The sequence below is a fragment of the Choloepus didactylus genome, chromosome 3 (assembly GCF_015220235.1).
Source record: "Choloepus didactylus isolate mChoDid1 chromosome 3, mChoDid1.pri, whole genome shotgun sequence".
Classification (NCBI taxonomy): domain Eukaryota; kingdom Metazoa; phylum Chordata; class Mammalia; order Pilosa; family Megalonychidae; genus Choloepus; species Choloepus didactylus.
This window is the reverse complement of record NC_051309.1, coordinates 141,432,400-141,456,377: the sequence shown is the minus strand read 5'-3', so window position 1 is coordinate 141,456,377 and position 23,978 is coordinate 141,432,400. Positions and strand designations below refer to the sequence as shown.

Below are 23,978 nucleotides of genomic sequence, written 5' to 3'. Positions count from 1 at the left end.
TGTTTGTCACAACTCAGCTTGTATTTGGGGTGTACTGGCATCTAGTGGGTAGGGAGGGGCCAGGGATGCTGCTAAATATCTTACAGTGAACAGGCCAGTCTCCCGAAACAAAGAATTATCCAGCCCAAAGTATTAATTGTGCTAAGGTTGAGAAACCTTGGTTTAGAAAAAAGGCAAAGGTTTGTTCCTATGGATAAATTTACCATAAAAATTTTTATTTGTTATTTGTTTCACGTGTTGTACATTTATGGAACTAGATAAAATAATACGCCATTGTTTTTAATTCTTTATTTTTTCTTTAGCTTTTTAGCTCCTCTTATTACTGAGTATGATAAACATCTGGAAGAGCTAAATGGGCAGCTGAAATATTATCAGGTATGAAATCATAGTTATGAAGCATTATGTAATATACAGGAGAAGTAAAATAGACTTCCTTTCTTTTTAAAAACTTGATGAGGAAGAAAATATTTAGTATAATCAATTCTTGGCTCTCTGTTAGTATGTGCGTGTGTTTGAGGATTATCTTTGGTTTTGTCTTTTCATCCAGTATTTTCTTGATCCTGCTGTCTGCCAATCCCTTAGAAGCATCCCTAATCTCATTATTGTTTGCTTCTTTCTTTCACCCCTCCTCCCAGGAAGACCCCAAATCATCTCACATCCTTTTAGACCTTTCTTCTTGCCCTGATTTTATCTGCTTTCCCCTTTATTTACAGAATGGATTTTGCTTAATTTCAAATATTATGTCTTATCAGATTTTAGATGCTATTAATCTGCTTCTCATATAAATTTAAGCTGTGGCAGCTTTTTTTCTAAAATAGTAGTGCCTCTCAGTAATAGGAGTTTATTTTAAGGTAATGAAGAAGCTGTGAAAGCTACCTGTACAGACACACTATTCTGGGTACCCAGGTTTCTAAGACCTAGGATGAATAGCAAGCTCATTGAGAACTAGAATAATAGAACAGTATTTTGGGGGGTTGCAACCTGAGTTTCAATAACATCCTTTTTTTTTTTTTTTTTTTTTTAGAAAAGATTTTTTTCCTTGTTAGAGAAGTTGTGGATTATAAAACATAATGCATAAAATACAAGATTCCCATATAACACCCTATTATTAACACTTTGCATTGGTGTGGAACATTTGTTAAAATTGATGAAAGCACATTTTTATAGTTGTACTATTAACTATAGTCCATTGTTTAACTTAGGGGTCATTGTTCTTTTGTTTTTTTGTTTTTTATTGTGGAATATAACATATGTACATAAAAGTGGTAACTTTCAAAGTGTGATGGATCCATTTGTGCATGATTTTTGATGTGTTTCTTTGATTTGAAAACATCTTTTATATTTTCCCCCAAATTTGTGATATTTGGATGACCATACAATAGAAGCATTTCTTAAATTGAAGTTGTTTGTCTCAAACTAAGCCCACCAGGAGGCGATGACCTCTCTTTCATAGAGCTTGAATATAGTCATGATTGTATTTGACTCAGATACCAATCCCTGAACTAATTTCAGTTGTAGCAAGAGTAACAGTATTGACTTCATGTAATGCAAATGGTAGAAAATATAATAATTGTATTAAAAAAAAACTCCTCTTGAGGCTGATTTCTTCAGAATGGGGCTGTGGACATGGCAGACACTAAGAACTTTATTTATATCTCTGTTATTTACTTTCCTCTTCATGCATGGACTGGAAAGAGACCCTAGGATTTGCTTTGAAGTCTAACATATAGTGGGCCTTGAATATTTGACAAATGAATAATCGTCAGGGCTTTGAGGAGCAAGATGAATTAGATCTAGTTTAAAAAACTCCTATTTATAAATTAGTGCATTGATGTGTAGCTTTATAAAAGGAACATGGAATGCTTAATGATTTATACTTTCATTTCTATGGTTATTATCTAATATATAAACTTATATAGTGATCTTCTAGACCTAAATTTCAAAATCAAACCTCTCCTTAAATTGAAGTCTCTGTTTTATTACAGTTTAATTAAATCTTTTCCTAGTCTTTACTTCATGCTTTTAAAAAATTTTTAGCCTGTGGTCATTTAAATTTGAGCCAACCATAGTAATGTCTTTTAATCATTCTGACAATTAAAGAGCAACAGAAAGCTCTCTTATGCACAAATGACATTTTGCTTTTATTTTTAGGACTAGGGAGTCTAGTTTCTGCTGAATTCATGCTTTCTGAGTTGCTATAATGACATTTTGTGGTTTGATTACTTTAACATGGAATAACTGGTTATACTGAACTCTTTAAATTTCTTTATTTTTAATAGTCTATCTGATTTATAGTTCTTTAATCAGCTATTTAAGGTGTTTAACTTCATTTTTCATTTGGCCTTCTCTACCACCTAGGGATGATTTTTTTGTTAATTATGAGAAGCAGCTATGACAGAAAGCCAAAGTCTGTGATGATAAGAATAGTTGCTACTTCTTATATAGAGAAAAAAGATCTCGACAACTATTTATAAGAATAGTTGCTCACATAGATATTAGTGATTAGTAGAACTGTTCTTGTGACTTACCTTATTGACCCAGTCAAAAAATAATATATCTTGAAAGCAAGAAAAGTACTGCTGCAATTCTCTATATGAAACATTTTCTGCCAGAAAACATAAATAACAGGGGAAAATCTGATCTGAGAAGTACTGCTTAGATCTTGTTTCCTTCCAGCTATTAAATATTTTGAAATATTTTAGAGCAAGGAATTTTTATGTAACTGTAATGCTCCGTCTTTAATTCTAGCTAATGTATATTTATCCTACATAATTATTTAGGAGTAAGAAATAAATTTTAAGATACACTAACGTTTTTGTAACTTTTAAGGATCATTTTTTAAAAAATTATAAAGTTGCTCTAATTGCCACATTAAAATCCAAACTTCTTAGTGAGCATGGCATTCAAAACCCTCTACCTGCCTTTCCAATTTTATCTCCCACTGCATTCTTCCATATATGATCATTTCTCAATTATATGGTAGTGAATTAATTCATTTTTAGATTAATTATAATTCAGGCACAGCAGGAATCTGGGAATTGTTCACTATACAAGCCAACTTTGTAGCTAAACTTGGCTGTTACCGATTTCCTGAACCAAGCTGCTTTGAGTTTCTCCGGTTGAAAGGGGGAAAGAAAAGTTTGGAACACTGCCTGGTCCACCCTCTCCTTTTCAGCTCACTTCAGGCTTGGCTCCACTCCTTTAGCCTAGGGTGCACAATCCAGACTAATGGATATAACAGGAGTTGATTGCAGTTTTGTTTTAAGTGATTTTACATGGTCTCCCTCGTGCTTCCATTCTGCCTATTCACTCTTTTTGATAGCGGAGTTCTGTACTATGCCTGGTTGCCTAGTATTTTTCCCTCTTTGTGTTTATTCATATTTCTCCCTGCTTCAAATGCCCTTCCTCTTCTGTTTAAATTTTAATCCTTTGATTCTCTGAGAAAGAATTAGTCATATCTTCATCTCATTCCCTTCATGCATTTTGTTTTTTGTGTTTAGTAGTGTTCTAGTTTGCTTAATGCTGCCAGAATGCAAAACACCAGAAATGGATCAGCTTTTATAAAGGGGGTTTATTTGGTTACAAAGTTACAGTCTTAAGGCCATAAAGTATCCAAGGTAAGTCACCAACAATCAGGTACATTCACTGGAGGATGGCCAGTGGTGTCCAGAAAACCTCTGTTAGCTGGGAAGGCACGTGGCTGGCGTCTCCTCCAAAGTTCTGATTTCAAAATGGCTTTCTCCCAGGTCCTTTCTCTCTAGGCTGCAGTTCCTCAAAAATGTCACTCTCAGTTGCTCTTGGGGTGTTTGTCCTCTCTTATCTTCTCTGGAGCAAGAGTCTACTTCAGTGGCCATCTTCAAACTGTCTCATCTGCAGCTGCTCTCTCAGCTTCTGTGCATCTTCAAAGTGTCCCTCTTGGCTGTAGCAAGCTTGCTCCTTCTGTCTGAGCTTATATAGTGCTCTAGTAAACTAATCAAGGCCCATGCTGAATGGGTGGGACCACACCTCCATGGAAACTATTCAATCAGAGTTATCACCCACAGTTGGGTGGGGCACGTTTCCATGGACACAACCTAATCCAAACTTTCCAACTTAATCCCCACCAATATGTCTCCAATATGTCTGCCCCCACAAGATTGCGTCAAAGAACATGGCTTTTTCTGAGGGATATAATATATACAAACTGGTACAGGTAGTGATCTTTTCCCATCTTTCGTACTAGAGGATATGTTTTTAAGATAGTGATTATTTCCCATAGCAACTTTGTATACTGCAGTAATTATATATTTAAGAAAGGTGGTAAATCAGGGATGGAACAAATAACTGTTAAAGGGCTCTGTTTTCTTTTTTATCATTAATGTTTTACCTTTTGTAATAGTACAAAAATACAAATGCTTGTATGGGCTTCACCCAAATTGAGGTGTATTATTTAAGATATATAGTCAAGATGCAGGGATTTTCAGGAATTTGTTATAGTGACATACTGAGAAATATCCTTCATCTGTTTTTCAAAATCTAAAAATCACAGGAATTACATTTATAAATGTTTCTCAAGGTATATGAAATATTTTTATTTTATTTATATTCTGTTCAAAATGAATGTTTTATTATGTACTGTGTATCATTAAAACATCTATATTTAATATTGTTTGTTAGAAGTAAAGAGTAATTTTTTATTATCAGTAGCCTAATGTCATAGAATCTGATTGCTTCATATGAGTGGATTACTTAATGGAGATCCAATTGGAAAATTTATGTCTACAAGCATATTTTATTCTTTCAGAAACAGGTGGGTGAGATGAAACTACAACTTGAAAATGTCATCAAGGAAAATGAAAGGTGAATCAATTAGCTCTTGGTTCTTTCTTTTATTGTTATCTTAGGTATCTTTTTATTTGTTATTTGTTATTTGATACATACAAAGAGTGTGGATTCTAGAGCCTGACTTCCTCTTTGACTTCTGATTCCTTTACTTATTAACTATGTGACCTTGGACAAATTACTTAACCTCTTTAGTTTCCTCATTTATGCATTGGAGGTATTAATAGAACCTATTTCTTAGGGTTGACCAAAAAGTATATAATAAGTTCTTAGAATAAGGTACATAATAAACATCTTGTAAATATTAGCATTTATTAGTATTGCGGTATAAAATATATATGCATGTTATACAAAAATGAAAACCTTTCAACCCACCATTCAGCTTAAAAGGTAAAATGTTACCAATACTGGTGTATCTACCCATGTCTCTCCTCCATATACCAGCCCTCTTTCCCTCTGCCAGAGATAAATGCTATCTTGAATTTTGTGTTTATCATTGTCTTGCTTTTTACATTTTTTGTGTGTACCCTCAAACAATACTTTGTTTAGTTTTGCATTTTTTTAACTTTATAAAAATAGTAACATCCTGCATATAGTTTTATGAGATTTACTTTTTCATTCAGTATCATGTACAAATACAAGGTTTCAAGGGATGAAATTGCCAGGTCTTAGGTTATATGAACATTCAGTTTTGCAATATAATGCCAACTTAATTTCCAGAGTGGTTTTAATTTGCGTTAGCATTTTCCTGAATGCTAATATGGTTGACAATTTTTCATGTTTATTTACTCATGGTTTTCTTTTCCTATGAAATACCTGTGAAATGTTGGTTTCTTTTCCCCATTTTTCTATTTGTTTACTTTTTATTTGTTAAATTGTCAAAGTACTTCATATAATATGTATTCTGAATATTTGTTTGTATACCAGTCAATGTCAGTGCGGTAAACAATAACCATTTTAGAAATTTCAAACAAGAGGGATGTAATTCCCTTACACTTCAATGCTACTAGATCATTGGTTTCAAGATCACACCTTAGAGGCTGCTATCCTGAGGTCAGCAGTTTTTGCTGCTGCTACCACTTCTGTTGCCCTCACTACAGCATCATTTCTGTGACTCTGGAGACGTGGCCTGGAAAGTAGGGCATGGAGAATGATTACAAGAGATCCTCATTCTATCCAGTTTTGCAAGAAAAATGGTCTCAGCCTCACTTCTGCCTTCCATATTTCCCTCAAGTGGCTCTCTTTGGTGGAACTTTAATCTCATCCAGAACTCTAGCTGTAAGAATATCTAGAAAATATAGTTTTGGTCTTTCAGCCATTGTGATAGATGCAGGAATATGGAAGATGGCAGGAGTGAATAATAAGTGCCAATGGTCCATGCAACACATGAAGTAATGGGTGTTTCACTTTCTTTTCTCAGATTGTGGTGTGTTGGATGAACGTAGTTTTTTTGTTTTAATTTTAGGGGAGTTGAGTCTATCAGTCTTTTCACTTATTGTTTTAGTTTGTAATGCTGCTGGAATACAAAACACCAGAGATGGATTAGCTTTTATAAAAAGGGGTTTATTTGGTTACACAGTTGCAGTCTTAAGGCCATAAAGTATCCAAGGTAACACATCAGCAATCGGATACTTTCACTGGAGGATGGCCAATGGTGTCTGGAAAACCTCTGTTAGCTGGGAAGGCACGTGGCTGGCATCTGCTCCAAAGTTCTGGTTTCAAAATGGCTTTCTCCCAGGACATTCCTCTCTAGGCTGCAGTTCCTCAAAAACGTCACTTTTAGTTGCACTTGCGATATTTGTCCTCTCTCAGCTTCTCCGGAGCAAGAGTCTGCTTTCAACAGCTGTCTTCAAACTGTCTCTCATCTGCAGCTCCTGTGCTTTCTTCAGTGTCCCTCTTGGCTGTAGCAGCTTGCTCCTTCTGTCTGATCTTATATACTGCTCCAGTTTTAATTCAGACCCACCCAATGGGCAGGCCAACACCTCCATGGAAAGTATCCAATCAGAGTCATCATCCACAGTTGGGTAGGGCACATCTCCATGGAAACACTCAAAGAATTACAGTCTAATTAACACTGATAGGTCTGCCCACACAAGATTACATCAAAGATAATGGCATTTGGGGGGACATAATACATTCAAACTGGCACACTTATGGTTGTTGCTCTTTATTCTTCAGGAAAGCCTTTCTCAGCCTAAGAGCATAAAGATGTTCTTTCATATTTTCTTCTAATAATGTTACTCTTTCCCAAATTCCTTAACTTTGAGCTTTAAGAAGGTCATGCAGCTGGATTGAAATCTGATACATTTTTTGTTGTTGATTTGCATAACTAAACCAAAAAACAAAGAAATCAAAATTTTGAGCTATAAATTCATTCAAAATATGAGCACTTTTAAAATTTGGCACTCTTGTTTGCATTCCTCTATGTTCAATAGCAGTTTCCTTTTTTTTTTTTTATATTCTATTTTGGTGTAATTTTATTTAAGATACATTAATGCATGTTCTTAGAATAATATAGAATACCATGGAATTACTATACCTTGTCCTTGACTATTTTGTCATGTTTCTCTACCATTTTTAAAACTATATTTCTATTAGTTCTCTTCCATTCTAATTTCTGACAGGTTCATATATTTGAGCTATTAGTGTTTGCTGAAGTGCAAAATAAAGTAAATCTTTAATTGGGCTTTCAGTTTTTCTCATTTATTTTTGTGTTTTTTTCAATGGGAAAATTTTTCTAACTTTAATTTTTCATGATTTACTATTCTTTTCAAAGCAACTGTTAAAATGATTTATGCTCTTCCTAGCAAAGAATATTACTAAGATTTCTGAATTAGCAGTGTCTTTAGATAAATGTCTTTATGTTCGGGTGGTGGTGAAGATATTTTATGGTTGGGATAATTATTTATTTGTTCCTATATTTGGATCCACACTCTTCCTTTCATGTCCAGGTCTTTTAAGGTCAGTATTTTCAAAATCTACCTTCACTTGTTCAACAGTAATAGTCTTGTCTCATGTATGTATTTATTCCCAGTACAATAGGAAAGTGAGAAAAAATGGATTCTTAATAAAGGCATTTTTGGTAACTCAAAAATGTTATCACATTTTTAGATGAGCTCTACTAAAAGTAGTCTACCTTTAATTATATATTGCTGCTAAGGACTACAAAATCTAGAGTTTATCATTTTTTAGGAAGATATCTTAAAATATGTGTATGTGTGGTCAGATCTGAATAATGGAAGTTAGCAATGGCATAGATTATGTTATAATATGCAATTTCTCATTATTTTTATTGAGTTTTGGAAACATTTTAATACTTGCATTTGTTTATGGGTATATATTTTCTGGGAATTGACTAAAATAGGAAATAATGAAGTCAGTTTGTAAATATCAGGCTAAGAAAGAGGTGACAAGATATTCATTTTATCATCTTTCCTCCCATTTTAAAGTTATCTATTCCTGGAAATTTAGTTCATGTTGAGAACATACTGTTTTCCTTTTGTTTTCTTTGTTTAGTTTTATTCTTCTAATATTATCTTTTCAATATCCTGCCAGAGAAAATAAATTGGGTAAGGCAATTAAATGAGTGAATACATGTACAGCACTTTCTGGCACTTAGTAAGTACTAAGTAAATTTTATTGTCATTATTTTTTAATTTTATTATTGAAGGTGTGGAAGACATCATTTATTGCCTCCCCAAAAGTCATTTTTCCTTTCTGCCACAGTTCATATAACCCTGATTTTGTTCCCATGGCAAGGTAGGTAAGCTTCTTTCACAATCTCGGGATAAATCATTGACTTACTCCAGTTTCCATTTCTTTTTTCCAGGGATTGGCCTATGGGTGGTCGTGTGACCCCTTTTTAGTCAGTGAGCTGAAAGGGAGTTTTTTGTGAAACTATTGGAAAAGATTTTTCTCCCTGATAAAAAGAGAGGCAGAGAGAGGAACCTAAGATGGCAGCTAGGTGAGACAGGATGAAAAAACACTTCCATGAAAAATACTAGATAAAAGCCAGAAAGTGACCCAGAGCACCAGTTCCAGCTGCGCACCAGCCAGACAAGGTCTGCTGAATCCACAGGGACCATGTATTTGGTGAAACCGGGAGTTTGCATTCTGAAACGAGTGAGTGAGCTGGCTGAAAGTCCAGCAGCCATGCTGCGGGGTGGGGAAACCATGGGTTGGCGTTTGGAAACGGACTAGTTCTTTTTTTAAAAGAAACAAAAAACAAACAAACAAAAAACCCGGGAGCAGCTGCGAAGTCCAGCGGCCATGCTGTGGTGTGGAGAAACCATGGGTTGGCATTTGGAAACGGACTAGTTTGTTTTTGAGGCTGCAAATACGGTGGTGAGAACTGTGCAGTGAAGTGCAGTAGGAACGGGCTGTGCCAACACCTCAGTATTTGGCATGGAAGATAGCCAGGAGGGCAGAGGGGAGCCAAAAGGAGAAAGAAATCGCATCCCTTGCAGCCATCTTCCCAGTGGGCTAGGGATGCTCCTGCCCGGGACCAGAGCCACAGCCCAGAGTTGTGCCAAGGGTCCCAGCATGACGGGGAGTGTTTCCCACAACACCATGCACATGCCACAATATCGGCCGTGGACAGTGGCCTTTAGAGCACCCACAGCTAATTGTCCCAGAGCTGGGAAGGCAGAACTGTGTGAAAAGGGGGAAATTAACATGCCCCATTCAGCCATCTTTACAGCAGGCTGGGAACGCCCCTGCACAGCCCAGCAGTCCAGGGCTTCCCTGGAGGGCCGGTGCACACTTGTAACGTGGCACAGCCTTCCCTCAGCAGAGGTCCTGGAAGAGCGCAGCTGAGAAGGGGGACCCACTCGGAAATCCCAGGGACCCTACGGCAATACCAAAGACTTGTGGGTCAGCAGCAGAGACAATCTGTGGTGAGACTGAAATGAAGGCTTAGACTCTTGCAACAGCCTTAAATCTCTGGGAACACTTGGGAGATTTGATTATTAAAGCTGCCCTGCCTCCCTAACCACTCAGACACATGCCCTTCATTCAGGGCAGACAGCAACAACAACACACCCAAACTTGGTGCACCAATTGAACCTCACAAGAGTAAAACCCCCACACACCACAAAGACAAAGTTGGGGAGAACTGACTTGAAGGGAATAGGTGACTCACGGATGCCATCTGCTGGTTAGAGAAAGTGTATATCTGACAAATTAGAGATTGGTGTTTTTCATATTCTGAAAGAACCCTATCAAGTAAAGCAAATGCCAAGAGGCCAAAAACAACAGAAAATTTTAAAGCATATGATAAAACCAGATGATATGGATAACCCAAACCCAAACACCCAAATCAAAAGATCAGAGAAGACACAGTACTTGGAGCAATTAATCAAAGAACTAAAGACAAACAACGAGAGCATGGCACAGGATATAAAGGACATGAAGAAGGACGTGGCATAGGATATAAAGGACATGAAGAAGACCCTAGAAGAGCATAAAGAAGAACTTGCAAGAGTAAATTTAAAAATACATGATCTTATGGAAATAAAGGAAACTGCTGACCAAATTAAAAAGTTTCTTTAAGTACAAGACTAGAGGAAGCTGAAATCAGTGTCCTCGAGGACCACAGAACAGAAAATGAAAGAACAAAAGAAAGAATGGGGAAAAAAATGGAAAAAATCAAAATGGATCTCAGGTGTAGGATAGCTAAAACATCCAAATTTTAGACTCAGTGATGTCCGAGAAGGGGAAGAGAAGGGTAAAGGTCTAGAAAGAGTAGTGAAAGAAATTGTTGGGGAAAACTTCCCAAACCTTCTACACAATATAGATACACAAAGCATAAATGCCCAGCGAACTCCAAATAGAATAAATCCAAATAAACCCACTCCAAGACATATTCTGATCAGACTGTCAAATACTGAAGAGAAGGAGCAAGTTCTGAAAGCAGCAAGAGAAAAGCAATTCACCACATACAAAGGAAACAACATAAGACTAAGTAGTGACTACTCAGCGGCCACCATGGAGGCTAGAAGGCAGTGGCATGACATATTTAAAATTCTGAGACAGAAAAATTTCCAACCAAGAATACTCTATCCAGCAAAAGTCTCCTTCAAATTTGAGGGAGAGCTTAAATTTTTCACAGACAAACAAATGCTGAGAGATTTTGCCAATAAAAGACCTGCCCTACTTCAGATACTAAAGGGAGCCCTATCAACAGAGAAACAAAGAAAGGAGAAAGAGATACAGAGAATTTTAACAGACATATATAGAACCTTACATTCCAAATCTCCAGGACACACATTTTTCTCTAGTGATCACAGATCTTTCTCCAGAATAGACCATATGCTGGGACATAAAACAAGCCTCAATAATTTAAAAAAACAAAACAAAACAGTTGAATATATTCAAAGCACATTCTCTGACCACAATGGAATACAAATAGAAGTCAGTAATTTTTGATTTGTAATTCCACTATTTACTTCCTACATGATATAAAATACACAAACTCTAATGACAAATCAGTGGTTTTGGACTCAATGTACAATATGTGATTTTTGACAAGAACTATATAAAGGTGGGGGAATGGAGGAGTATAGGAACATAGTTTATGTGTCCTATTGAAGTTAAGTTGGTATCAAAGAAAAACAAGATTGTTATGGATTTAAGAGGTTAATTTTAAGCCCCACAGTAAACACAAAGAAATTATCAGAGATATGACCATAGAGATGAAAAGTAGAGTATGAGTTATGAGAAGTGGGAGAAGGGGCAATGGGAAGTTAAGAAATGGGTATAGGGTTTCTGTTTGAGGTGAAGGGAAATTTCTAGTAATGGATGGTGAAGGTGATAGTATTATAACATTCTAAATGTGATTAATCCCACTATCCCACTAATGGAATGCTAGGGAGGGGTTGGAATAGGAAGATTTAGGCTGTATATATGTTTCCACAATTGAAAAAAAAAAGGCAGTCTAAATAGATGACAATTGAATGCCAAGGATTATCCTGGATGGGATCTGAGGATGGAGGAGAGGCGGCTGAAAGGGACACAGTTGAGAAATAAGAAAAAAAAAAAAAAAAAAAGGATATGTAGAATGTAAGCTTTGTATCAATGTTGAATTTCTTGAACTTCTTAGCTGTGCTTAATGTAATTGCATAAAAGAATGTTCTTGTTCATGGGAATTGTATATGTGAATTATAGTGTTTGTTCAAGGATGTGTGCAGCTTGCTCTCATATGTTCAGAAGACAGAGCAATAGATGATGGATGATAGATAGGGAGGGAAAGAGAAATGGTGGTGTGACAGCATGTTAAAGTTGGTGGATCAGGGTATCAGGGGAGGGGGGTCAGGGTATGCTGGAGTTCTGTGTATGGGGTTTGTATTGTTTTTGCAACTGTTCCTATAACTTTGAACTTAATTCAAAATAAAATTTAAAAAAAGATCAACACAGTGTTTAAATTATCTATGCCAAGTTTCTGTTGATTATTTGTGATAGTTATAATTTCACTTACTGCAGTTACTGGCAGTAATATAGTACAATATTCATTTTCTTAAAAAATACTTTTAGATTAATTAGAAATATCTTTACTCCAGCTAATAATCAATGCCAAGAGTTTGGGAAAGCTGTTTCTTTTTGTGTTGCTCATATTATACCTGATGTAAGATACAGTAGAAGCCTGTCTAGATTAGTAGTTGGTGTGTTGATTGAGTCACATAAAACAGGGAATCAAAAAAAAAAAAATACCTTTAAAAAAATTTTGACTCTGACTTAAACAATATAAATGTGAATTTATTCTTTAATATTTTTTTTAATGATGCCAAGGTCTTTACTTGGAATAGGCCTGCTGAAAGTAGCTTTTTGTTGCCTTTCATGCATAAACCATATGTGATGGTTAATTCCATGTGTCAACTTGGCTAGGTTATGGTGTCCAATTTTTTGGTCAAGTGAGCACTGTCCTGGTTGTTACTGTGAGGGTATTTCATGGATTTAAATCATTAGTCAGTTGCTTGCATAAAAATGGCTGATTACATCTACATTCGACAAAGAAGAGTGGGTTCCGCAATGAGAGAAGTCTTATCCAGTTGAGGGCCTTAAATGAAGTGATGATTTCAGCAGTAAGAGAGAATTTCCATCTCTACTTCAGCCAGCCAGCTTCTCCTGGAGAATTCATCAGAACTGTCATTGGAGTTCCCAACTTCTTGCAGCCTGCTCTGTGAAACTCAGTTTTGCCAATCCCCACAGTCAAATGATCCAATTCCTATAATAAATCTCGTTTTATCTATGTATGTGTAAATAATATATATATTTACTTATTCATTCTGCTGGTTCAGTTTCTCTGGAGAACCCTTACTAATATAATTCATTGTTTACAATTTTCAGTTTCAGTTTCTGTGAAGAAGAGCAACAACTTAGAGATCCTTTTGAAGTGTAGAATAGTTTTATAATTTTTCTGACTTTTTATAATTATCTACTTCTAATTTAACAGCAGTTTTTAAATTCATCTTTATTGGACTTTTCACATTCAGTTTTGATTTTATAGAAAAAAATAACTCTTTGTACTTATATTTATATCACTTTGGGTGGTATATTATTAAATTGTGCAATTTACAATTTACAGCAGGCTGTGGCAGATATGGTAGATTGGTTTAACATCTGTTCCAGGCTTCCTGTACTGAAGAGGCTGGAATACTAAAAACTAGTTCAAGATGTGAGTTAGCTTCTGCTAATGATATGTACTTGTAAGAACTTGAATTGGGTGCTAAATGGGGTGAGAGGCTGTGCCTGAGGCATCAGTTTTACAGATGCAGCTCTAACAAGTGTAGTGTGGCTGGCTCTAGAGCTGACAGTTCTGGCAGCATCTTCTGACAAAGCTAAGTCTGCTTATCCTGCAGGCAGCAGCTTTGGCAGTAATTTCCTGATCCCAGGATCTCAACTAAAGAGGTGTGATCCTGGAACCAACACTTGATATAACTGCCTCCTGATTGTCCAGCTTCCTAATTGTGGCAAAAGTAGCTGTTCCTTCAGAAAAATTACAGATCTTCCTCTTATAGAATAACTCTGACAACTGACTTCTGATTAACCACAGCAGAACCCAGAAAAGGTAACTAGAAAAATATGCTTAAAATGGCCAAACAAAAAGAATCATCAATTTTTTAATGGAGATAAAATTCACATAAAATTCACCCTTTTACTTGTACAGTTCAGTGGTTTTGCTATATTCACAAAGTTGTGCAGCCATCTACACCATCTAATTTTAGAGCAGTTCATCACCTCCAAAAGAAACACCATGTAACTTTTGCCCATTATTTCATTTCACCTTGCTTTCACACTGCTACCATCGCCACTGCCTCCTCCCCATCCTCCTCATCAGTATTATACCTTGTGTATGGTCAGTGCTTATTTATTATTAGTTTAAAATTACTAGGAAAGTAGCCAAATAGATACAAATAGATACAAATATCTATAAAATGGAATATTATGTTACCATTAAAATACAGAAAACTTTTCATAATATGGGAAAATGCATATATTTAAGTAATATAGTTAAAAAGTCAGATTACAATATTCTATTAATATGATATATCTATTTGCTATTTTTAATGGAGATTAGGTTCTGCTAGAAAACATATTACAGCATTAATGGAGGGTTTTCTCTGGGATTTGGGTTTTTTTTTTTTTAAATTCAGTTTTATTGAAATACATTTGAACACCATACAATCATCCATGCTATACAATCCACTGTCCACAGTATGATAACATAGTTATGCGTTCATCACCACAATCTATCTCTGAACACTTTCCTTACATCAGAAAGAACCAGAACAAGAATAAAAAATAAAAGTGAAAAAAGAACACCCAAATCATCCCCCCATCCCACCACATTTGTCCTTTAGTTTTTATCCCCATTTTTCTACTCATCCATACACTAGATAAAGGGGGTGTGATCCACAAGGTCTTCACAATCACACTGTCTGGGGTGTTTTTTAAAACATTTTTCTGTATATTCATTTTCTTCTATTTAAGCATTTTAAAAAAATATATGGTTACATAGGTAAAAATAAGAACCTTTATTGATACTTCTAAGTACTTATTTTAAACTAGAGAATAATTAGCAAGCACTGTCCTTTCCTTATTGAGTAAATAGTTTTTTGTTGTTGCTGCTAGCAGTAGTTATTGTTAGCTTTGTTGTATTTGATGAACATGATTTCCAATAAATGTGTTCTAAAAATTAAGATTAAATTTTTGTGGCTTTAAAGGAGATTTTCTTTAAATGTTTTAGGTGGATAGAAGTAATGTCTTTGGGTAATTTTCACGGTTGGAAACTGTATATTATAAATAATATTTTCCCTTCTAATTATATGAAATTTATTTGAGTTTTTCTGATATTAAATTATAAATTTTTTCCTCTTAGGTTTGTATCACTAAAGTAAAACACTTCATCAGTTCTTTTAAGTTGTACTTTCCTATCCTTTTTTTTTTTTTTTCAGTATTTGTTTTAAAATACAAAATATCTATAATGTAATGGTAAAACTAAAGTTGCATTTAGAACTTCCAGAAATATGATCAAGCTCATGTAAGAACTACTGAAGTATAAAGCTTGGTTTCAGAACTAGCAACCATTTATTTTACTCTGTTTATTAAATAGAACTAGTAAGAAGTGAAATGAGTTTTCTGAAATACAAAGAAAAAAATAAATAATTCTATAAGGTTTAATATCCCATTTCCATTTAATGACTAGTTGAAACCACTATTGTACTTTATAGATTTTTCTGAATGACCTGTTTTATCAGTGAATGTGGTTTAATATCTGAATTTTACCTTTCTGAAAAATTTAAAATCTTCCTAGGGACAAACTGAATATACTTGAATTGATTATGACAAATTATTGCATTGGAAATTATTATATAATCTTTTTACCCTCACAACATATTATTTAATAGTTATTAAATAAATGCTTTTAATTTTGGGCTAAAATGGTTCTCTGTAAAGAATGATTTTGACCCAATGTTTATTTAATTGACTCTGAAATAATAATACTGTTACTAAATGAATTTAGATTATTACTGTGTTAACTGTTTGTTTCAAAGGTTACACAGTCAATTAAAAGATGCCATTGAAAAGCAATTGGAGGCCCTTCCCTTTGGCACAGAGATGGGAAACGATATATATATAGATGACGAAACCATCAAGAACCTTCAAGAACAATTGCAACTAGCCAATCAAGTAAGTCGACATATATTTTAAATTATATTTTGAATAAAGAATTTTTAAAAATCACAATCATTATAAGTGAAAACAAAATAAAAAAATGTTAGCACTTCATTTTCTACAATTTAAAAGGTCTCTGATGCTGTCTTTTCCTCAGGTAGTAAAACTTGTAGTGAATATTCTCACTATTTATTATAAATATGGTTGACAAATATGTATTTAGTTGAATCATAAAGACTTTTGACATGATTTCTTATTTATTATAAAAATATTTTAATGTCAAAAGAAATTTTTAAAGAAAGTTTAGTCCACTTGCCTTACTTTTTTTTTTTTTTTTTTTCCATTTTTCTGTGTTTCCCTGTGGTACTATCTTTTCTTCTGTTTTCAAAGATTAGGGAATTATATTTATCTACAGTTATACTTCTGCTAGAATTACACATTTTCTTTTTTTTCCATCCTTCATAGTAATTGAGATCTTTGGGAAGCTATGTTGTATACTTCCTGATTTTCAACCCTTAATTGTTTGTGAATTTATACATAAGGGAATTTATTTTAATTCATAATTTAAAGTTTAGGTGTATTATATCTTGAATTGGTTTGGATCTCTATTCTACATTCTAGCTGTGTGATCTTAGAAACCTTCTTTGTGCCTCAGCTTCCTCATTTATAAATCAGAATTAGAAATTCTGAATCACATTTAGATTTTAGAGTTATCTGCTTTTATGCCTTGGAAATTTGGTTTTGGAAGCCTCCATTCATGAGAATAATACTTTAGGTTAATCAGAGTGGTTAAATTTAGTTTGGTAAATAACATTATTGAACACTGAATTAAAAAGGGAAGGAGTTAAAAAGTAATAGAGAAAAAAATGAGAAGAGTATGTTCTTTACTGTGTTGTTGACTAGTGTTATCGAGAAGGATTTATATAAATATAAAGAGAAATTACTTACAAGTAGATTTGTAAATGCTTTCTAAACAGATATTAAATGCTTCTTTCAAAAGTTGGAGCACAATACGCATTTATTATTACTCCTGAAAAAGATTGTAAATAGGCCATGTATTAAAGGACTCTATCTGTAAAAGCATCTCTGTATTGTACTTTACAATTGTGTTATATACTTAAAGTTTTCTTTGTAATTGTACACATATAAATAATTTATCTTCTCTGTGCATTTCTCCTTTGAAAATTACACTCACAGACTATAGGTTAGTAAATACTATCCTACTGATAAAATAAGTAAAATTTACTGATCGTGAGGTATGGCTCATCCTTCATTTATGTAACTCATCCTTTTTTATTTCTAAGACCAAATGCCTTTTGTAGAACTACCCGTCTCAATGTCTGTTCATCCCAAGACTCCTGTTTCATTTTTCAGTGCCACACTGTAAGAAAGGTGGACACCTTAGACAGTTAGCATTGATATTATCACTTTTGTTGTTGATATTAAAACTTGTAAGTTACTTATTCTTGTTTTTTACCACGTTCCTCTGCCATGATTTTATTTTGGTTTATAGAGTGGAAAGAAAGAAAACTATGTGAATAGGACAAGGGATCTGTGATTAATCACATGTTCTCCTTTGAAATCTCATGAAAAGAATATTGTATCATATGAAAACAATGGTAAATTCAGAAATAGTGTTTGACTCTAATGCATATTGCCCATTACTGTATATACTTTTCTCTCGTTTTTCACTCTTTCTCCTCTTATATTTACTGCTCCTTTCTTTGCCTTTCTCCATCTACAACTTGCTCGGTTTCCTATGTGTCTGAAGATTGTCCTACTTTTTGCTAAATTTGGGGTTTTGGTGAGGTCCAAGCTTGAACAGTCAAAAGAGAAAAGCAAATTGACTAAAACCAAGTTTCCCACAAAATCTCTAGTGTACTTTGTGTATAAACAGAATTATTTAAAAAATTGGAGCTTTTGCAACTTTTGTATGACTAACAGAAAATGTTAAAAATTCTATAAAAATAATGTTAGTTAATCCCATTTATTACTTATATCTACAGTGTTTATGTATTAATGGTTTTTTTTTTTTTCCCCCACAACTTCAGCCATTTCCATTATTGTAAAATATAACATACATACAGAAAGGTGTCATCTCTCAAGGGACAGCTCAACAAGCAGTCATATAGGTAATTTCAAAAATTGTTATGGGTTACAGTTCCACAATTTCAGTTCTTTCCTTATTATGCCATATAAGGTATATACAGAAAGGTGAAGACCTTCAGGGCACAATTCAGTTAGCAGCTATAGAGCAAATCCCAAGGGATGCTATAGGCTACAGTTCCACCATGCCATTGATGGGTTTTTAAAGGTCTGGTAAAACACAATTATATTTGGATCTGTCACTAGATTAAGAGATCTTCGTGCCATGCATGAAAACTGCATGAATCCAAACTGTATAGATAAAAGCTAAATTAAATAAAGTGGAAAGTAGAAAATTGAGAGAAAAAAATACCTTACTACAATATTTTTTATCAATGTAAAAAGCATAAAAAGTTTAACCAGCTGTTCAGCTATCTTCAGTGGTTCCACAAATATTTGTTAGGTGTCTGTTATATACCAGACAATGTACCAAGTATTGAAGATACACTAGAGAATTTTGGTTCCTGCTTTCAGGGAGCACCCAGACTTTTGGATAAATATAGCAAGGTGATTGAATGTTGCGTTCTGAAGTCAAACTGTTTTGAGTTTGGTCCCCATTCTGTTTTCTAGCTCTGTGATCATGGCAAACTTCTTTGTGCCTCACCTTCCTCATTTATAAATGGGGATTGTAAAAGTTCTTAACTTATGGGTTTCTTATAGTAATTAAATTTTTTAAATGCCCATAAAGCACTTATCATAATGCCTAATACATGTGTTAGTACACATTGCCTATTATTTTTTATCATTATTATTATTGATCAGCCAGACAGGCAAATAACAATTAAAATTAGATGCAGAAGATATGTGCAGAGAAAGTGTATTGATTTGGGAGCTAATAGCAATAGTACAATATTAGGCACTTAATATTGTTAGTACAGAGTATTTTCTCTTATGGTAATATGACTTGTAAAATCTTTCTGGAAGACTTTTGTCAGTAAGAGCCTTAGAACTATTCTTTAACCACATAATTCAATTTCTGGGATCTATCCTCTGGAACTGTATGTAAAGATTAGTGAATAAGTGTGTTAATTTTAGTATTATATATGATAATGGAAAAATTGGCAATAGTTTAAATATCTAAAAATATGGAACCAGTTCAATTGTGGTTTACCCAAATAATGGGTTATTATACCAGTTTTAAAAATAACGTATTGGAGATAGGACAAGATAGCAGCATAGGGAGGTGTGGAATTTAGTTAGTCCCCTAAAGCAACTAGTAAATAGCCAGGAATAACTAGAAAATAGTCTATAACAACTGTTGGGGGGACATCTGTAACCAGACACACATCATACACCAGTCTGGAATGGGTGGGACTGCTGAAATCGCAGCATAGAACTGTTAAGTAAAGCTCCCCAAACTGCGGAGCTGGCACTGCTCCCCCACCAGCACAGCAAGCTGAGTTGGAACACTTCCCTTTGGGAAAAAGAAGTACTATCTGCTGGGAGCAAGGGAAGGTAGCTCAACCAAGTGCCAAATTCAGTTTTAATTAACAAATTTGGACTACTGAATACAAATTATAAGCACAGATAAATCCAGAACAAGCAGGAAAGGAACTCTGAGGTCTCTCCCAGCAGAGAGGGGGCAGGGTTGATGGGAAAAAAAATAATAAATAAACAAAAACAGAGGCTTTTTGAGTCACTGATCTCAGAACACTGGAAAAGGGCTGTGTCCCAAGAAAATAGGGACATAGAACTAGGTACCAACTCTGGTCAACCAGTGAAACTGGGGAGTTCTGAAAAGGAGATTTCTTTCTTTTTTCTTTTTTTCTCTCATTCTAAGTAGCTCATTAGGGAAAGCCTCAGGCATTTACAACTGTCAGCACTGACCCAGGCAAGGGTGAAGTTAAGACAGAGAGACGAAGAATTCAAGTGGAGAGAATTCCATAAAGGGCTTATCTTCCCTAAGGAAAGGGGCAGGGCCCAGCTCAAGTGGCTGCCCTCCATGAGAGAATTCAGACCCCAGGGCCTGGGGAGAAAGAAAAAAGAAAAAAAAAAAAAAAACAGGAACAGCTTAAGCTTAGCTTCTGACATCCTTGGCCCCTGGCCGGACAGGGTTCCCTGAAAATTAAAGGCACTGAACCTCTTTACACCAGTGGGGAGCTGTGGGCTGACAAGCACCACCTGCTGGGCAGGATAGGAAAAGCACAGAGTCTAGAGGCCTCACAGGAAAGTTTGACAATCTTCTGGGTCTAATCCTCAGGGAAACTTGATACTGATTACAGCCTTCTCTTGGGAACTGGGCCCTTCTGATCTGGGAAAATCTGATTGGGGTAATCAAGGAAACCAGATGCCTCGACAACAAAAAATTACAATTCACACAAGTAAAAATGAGGATATGGCCCAGTCAAAGGAAAAAACTTACACTTCAAGTGAGATATAGGAGTTGAAACAACTAATTAAAGATCTTCAAACAAATACGCTAAATCAAATCAATGAGCTAAAGGAAAATGTGACAAAAGAGATGAAGGATGTAAAGAAGACACTGGATGACCATAAAGAAGAATTTGTAAGCTTGAAAAAACAAATGGCAGAACTTTTGGTAATGAGAGGCAAAATAAAGAGATGAAAAACACGATGGAGACATAAAACAGCAGATTTAAAGAGGCAGAAGAAAGGATTCATGAACTAGAAGACAGGACATTGGAAATCCCTACACACAAAAGAACAGAAAAAATACAATCAGTGCAAACTAGAATCCATAGTTAGAAGTAACAGTGTAAGAGCTTCTGTTAATTGTAACAAAGGCAATATACCAAAGCTAAATGTCTATAAGTAGGAGATATAAGGGAGTGGTATGGGATTCTTGGTGGTGGTGGTGTTGTCTGACCTTTTCATTTTATTTTATTTTAGTTTAGTTTAGTTTTATTTTCCTATCTTTTTATTTTTTTATTCTTCATTTTTTTCTCCTCTTCCTCTTTATTTGTGGAAGAAATGGAAATATCCTCATATAGATTGTGGTGGTCAATGCATAACTATGTATACCAGGAGTCATTGATTATTTACTTAGGATGGATTGTATGGTGTGTGAATAAAACTGTTTAAAAAATAAACAGAGGGATGCACGTGCTGGAGAAAATGTGGAAAGAAATATGTACTTATTCCCTGTTGGTGGGGAAGTAGAATGGTGCAGCCCATCTAGAAGGCAGTGTGGTGGCTCCACAGGATGCTAAGAATGGGGTTACATATGGTCCTGCAACCCTGTTATTGGGTATATACTTAGAAGAACTGAGAGTAGGGACATGAATGGACATTTGTCCTCAAGGTCCATTTACCTAGTTGCATATCTCACAGCTTCATTCCTTCTTGCTGTCGCTCAGTATTCCTTTGTATGTATATGCCACAGTTCACCATTTCATTTATAAATCTGTGTACCCTTAGGCGACCTCCATTCTGAAAATCGTGAATACTGCCACCATAAACGCCACTATGCAAATGTCTGGTTCCATATTCTGTGTTTGTCTGTAGTTTCTTAAACTATGTAAGCTTTGGGCAAAACTAATATAATATGGTGTTAAAAGTCAAGATAATAGTACTTTGGGGTGGAGGGAATGGTAGTAATTGGAGGCATTCACAAGAGGAGCATCTGGCTTTCTGGGTGCTGGTAATGTTCTATTTCTTGAACTGGGTGCTGGTTACATGGGTGTGCTCATTTTGTAAAAATTTATAATTTTTGCATTTTCTGAATGTATGTTTTACTTCAATAATAATTCATTTAAAACTTATTTACTAAGAATTATTTTAAAGGTCTACGCGTTATGTTAAAAAAAATGCATTTCTTTTCACTATACTGTCTTACCTTATTAAAACTAAGTGGGTGGATTATCTCTGACCTGGGATTTGAAAGTTTTGGCTTCAGAAACAAACAGATGAAGGATTCTTCCAGACTCTGCCAACAACTGGCTGAAGGACCATAGGTAAATTGCCTGAGCCTCAGGTTTCCCTTCATTAAAAAGAGAATAGTCTCTACCTCCTAGGTCAGCATTTCTCAGTCTTTTTGGTTTCAGGACCCCTTTACACTCTTAAAATGTATTGAAGACCCCAAGGAACTTTTTGTTTTTATGGGTTATATTTCTATCAATAATTATCATATTAGCAATTAAAACCGAGACTTCTTTTTTTCACATAAAAAGGAGCATAGGTACACGTCCATTAACCCTTAGAATGATAATGACATCACACATCATGTAGCCCTTGGAAAATGGAAAACGATACTGCATGCTGGTGAGAGAATAAGAGTGAAAAAGACAAATAATGTCTTGGGATTACTATGAACATTATTTTGACCTCAAGAGCTCCTGTGAGTCTTGGGGATCCTAAAGGTCCTTGTAACAAACTTGGAGAATTGCTCTATTGAAAGAATAGTCATTGACCTGAGAAAATTCTCATTATAAAATGCCAAATGAAAACAGTATACTGCAAACAATATTCTATATGATTCCCTATTTTGTTGAAAGAAAGAACACAAAGCTCTAACCTAAAACCACATTTATAAGTATGAATACATACAACATTTATTAAAATGCATTTCTTTTCACTACACTGTCTTACCTTATTAAAACTAAGTGGGTGGATTATCTCTGACCTGGGATTTGAAAGTTTTGGCTTCAGAAACAAACAGATGAAGGATTCTTCCAGACTCTGCCAACAACTGGCTGAAAGACCATAGGTAAATTGCCTGAGCCTCACGTTTCCCTTCGTTAAAAAGAGAATCGTCTCTGCCCCCTAGAGTTACATTCAAACGTTATCAATATTTACTAGCAGTTGGTAAAATTGTAGCTAATTCTTATTTTCTTCTTTATTCCTCCTTATTTTCCTGATTTTCTACAAGGAATATTTATTACTTTTACAATCAGAAAGAAAAAAAAACTTGTACTTTGCAGTGCAGGCTGGGGAGGGAGTTTTCTTCAGTAATTTCTAAGGCTACACTTCCTTGTAGAACAAGCCTAAAAGTTTAAATTTGTAACTGAATTAAGGCCCTTTTAACTATGAAATCTGAGTAAAAAGACAATTTCAAAGTAAGGAATTTTTCATCTTTAGATTTATTCTCTAAATTTATTATATACAAATTCATATCTTCAAAAATTATAGCTATATTCCATCTTTTCATAAGTTCTGTTTTTATTTGTGACTTGATAAGAATTTGTTCTGTAAAAGAATGATTTATTTGTACTGTGCAGTAACCTGCTAATAATTTAATCAAGTATTGTCTACTTTTGTTTCATAGGAAAAAACTCAGGCTGTGGAACTCTGGCAAACTGTTTCTCAGGAGTTAGACAGACTACAGAAACTTTACCAGGAGCATATGACTGAGGCTCAGATTCATGTAGTTGAAAGTCTGAAGCAAAAGGTAATCCTGGGTTTCATGTTTTTCTTGTTATCAGTAAGAAATTGCATTCTGAAGGAAATCTGATTTGAAAGGAATACCTAAGTTTCTGTTCTGCTATTTATATTAGCAATGACTTTGATGATTAGACAGCTCTTGAAGCAGATAAGATGGTTAAAGCAGTACCTGGTATATACTGGGTTCTACAATGTGGTTAGCAGTAAAGTTTTTAGTTCTAAGATGTAGCTATGTGAAATGGTTCAGATTATTATGTATAAATGGATCTCCAAAACTTTTATTTGCTTGATTCCCTGACTGGTTTAAAACAAAACAACAAAAAACCTGTTCATTAGATCATAGCCAGTGAAGAAACTTGTGCAAATATAATGGACAATACTGTGTAAAATGAAAGTGGTAACACCCTTAAATGTGACCTATTACTAAAACGAATGTCAAGTTTGTCTAACATAAATTTATCAGAATAGAGTTTTACAATAGGAAGGAATCTTAATGGTTA

General features: G+C 34.8%; 1 protein-coding gene across 3 annotated transcripts in view; it reads left to right on the top strand.

Annotated features, from left to right (window-relative positions):
• Positions 1 to 23,978, top strand: part of SCLT1 (sodium channel and clathrin linker 1) — a 278,459-nt gene that overhangs the window by 55,185 nt on the left and 199,296 nt on the right. The window contains exons 4-7 of one of the 3 annotated variants that reach the window (XM_037830653.1): positions 303 to 375; positions 4,784 to 4,839; positions 15,873 to 16,008; positions 23,363 to 23,485. In XM_037830653.1, coding sequence (XP_037686581.1) covers positions 303 to 375; positions 4,784 to 4,839; positions 15,873 to 16,008; positions 23,363 to 23,485 — 388 coding nt within the window. Of the gene's footprint in view, positions 1 to 302; positions 376 to 4,783; positions 4,840 to 13,400; positions 13,493 to 13,658; positions 13,886 to 15,872; positions 16,009 to 23,362; positions 23,486 to 23,978 lie in introns of those variants that run through there. The other 2 variants (XM_037830654.1, XM_037830655.1) reach the window with 2 other exon arrangements.